The 2,081-nt window shown below is 51.9% G+C and overlaps 1 protein-coding gene across 1 annotated transcript; it reads right to left on the minus strand.

Annotated features, from left to right (window-relative positions):
• On the minus strand, nucleotides 1-599 carry LOC106972882 (60S ribosomal protein L12-like; the record flags this gene model as incomplete). Its single annotated transcript, XM_053209268.1, is given in 1 exon segment — nucleotides 1-599. A coding segment is annotated over 1 exon segment (555 nt), but the record flags the coding sequence as incomplete, so codon positions are not given.
• Nucleotides 600-2,081: the final 1,482 nt, after the last annotated feature.

Genomic DNA, 2,081 nt, shown 5'->3' on the forward strand with positions numbered 1-2,081 from the left:
TATTGTCAAACGATCCTTCATTGAAATAGTTTCCTTTGTGATTCTTAACCAGCTGGACATTCCGCTGAACCACTATTGAGGTCATCTATGATGTCATGAGGGTGGCAGCCATCAACGCTGCAGCCCACAGATTGGGCAGTCCCCAGGATCTCTTTAATGGTTCCAGAGAGTTCTCTGGCTAACGATCGGTGCTGCCTCTATCAGGCAATGTTGACAATCTCATCAAAGGTGATATTTCCACTGTGTTCAATGTTTTTCTGCTTCTTTCTGTCTCTCAGGGGTTCCTTGAGGGCCTTGATAACCAGGGCAGAGGCAGAAGGTGCCACTTTAACCTGGGCCTGTCGGTTCTGAACGGTCAGTTTCAATGTAATCCTCAGACCCTTCCGATCATCAGTTGCCTTGGCAACCTTTTTTGGAGACAGACCCCGTGGGTCGATCTTCGGGGCCAGGGCAGATGTGGCACCAACTTTGCCACCGGTGCACCTCAGGTATAGGACTTTGATTTCCTTGGGGTCAACCTTAGGCGGCCTGGTAGAGGGGGCTGGTGTCAGATAGACCCAGATTCGGGGTGACCGAAGACAGTTGAACTTTTGCCTCCTCCGAGCCAAGAGTCAAAAGCCAAACTATGACACTTTCGAGTGAAAGGCAGTCTCATAATAACGTCGCTGGGACAACAGGTGTGCAGTGGGAAGCTCCCTGGCAAACAAGGGCACGGGATAACCATACATCTCTGCTAACACAAAGGGCTGTCTACTCCTGGACTTGCCCTCGATTGACACAGAAAAGGTGGCAGAGGGTTGGAAATGTTAGTGCTTCCTTCTCTTCCTCTCCTCAGTCCCTATGAATGCAATGGAGCCATAGAGTATGGTGTTATTGACATGAACCCAGCCAGCCTCCTAAGAAGACGAGCAGTGGCTTCCATCAGCTTTGGTTTTAAGTGAAAATTTCTTTTTCTCCACTGTTCTTTGCTTATTCATCATTAGCCAAACTCATCTGGTCACAGATCCATTTAATCTCTCCATCCCTACATCCATTAATGCCTCCCATAACTAGGACACGCTGGGGAACTGGCTACCTGGCCACTGACATTGTCTTGGGTGATGACAAGGTTAGGGTGGAGTGAAGACAAGGCCTGAGGTTCTGGGGCCCCCTCCCTGTAAGTGAGGAGAACGCTGGAGATTAATAGAGAAGAGCAGCAGAGTGTAGAGTGGTGCAGCCAGAGGCACAATCCCCCCGCCCCAAACCAGGCTGCTGCTATGAACATAACACTCCATGGAACTGTGGAGTGTTACCACAGTGGCAAGTGCTACCTTGGATACCTGATTCCCAGACCCAGGTGCTCATTTGTTACACACCCCTCATCTCCTCACGTCGCTTCCCTTCCCCTCCAGACACACGCACCGCCTTGCTCCTCTTTGACCATGCAAGGCATACTTCCACCTCAGGGCCTTTGCATTTGCTCTTCCTTCTGCCCAGAATGCTCTTCCCTATTTACCCCCTCTGCATTTAGGGCGAGTGACGGGGAGGCCTTCCCTGACCCTCCGATGCAAAACAGCACCCCACCCCCACTTGCTCTTCCCTACATTCCCTGATTTGCTTTATTTTGCTCCGTAGCACATGCCATCACCTGCCTGTCTGTGTATTTGCCTGTCTGTCCCTTGACTGTTTTCCCCTTGGAGAAGGTAAGCTCTATGGGGGGTGAGGTTTTGTCCCTTGGGTTCACAGCTGTATTCCCAGAGTCTAGAACATGGGGATATTTAACACACGTTTTTAAATAAAGAAAAGAAGGGGAGACTCCGTTGTGATTCCAGACATCTTCCAAAGTTCCCACAAGAGCGGTCCCTGGTTAGTGGCGACAGGGAGCCCACTTTGGCCAGGCGCTTCTTCCCTGGGTGGCCCTCCGTGCCTGCGGGCGCTCACCAGGTCTTGCTCCCTCAGTCAGAAGCACCTCACGTGTCCCTGCTGCCCCTCCCACCACCGCCCCCCAGTTGCTATATTGCCCGTCAGTTCTGGCAGGCAGACCTACAAGGTCGGCAGCTCTTCACGCGTCGGGGGCAGGGTTTTAATTCCGGATAAGGCAG

This window comes from Acinonyx jubatus, chromosome E4 (assembly GCF_027475565.1).
Source record: "Acinonyx jubatus isolate Ajub_Pintada_27869175 chromosome E4, VMU_Ajub_asm_v1.0, whole genome shotgun sequence".
In the NCBI taxonomy this organism is placed as follows: domain Eukaryota; kingdom Metazoa; phylum Chordata; class Mammalia; order Carnivora; family Felidae; genus Acinonyx; species Acinonyx jubatus.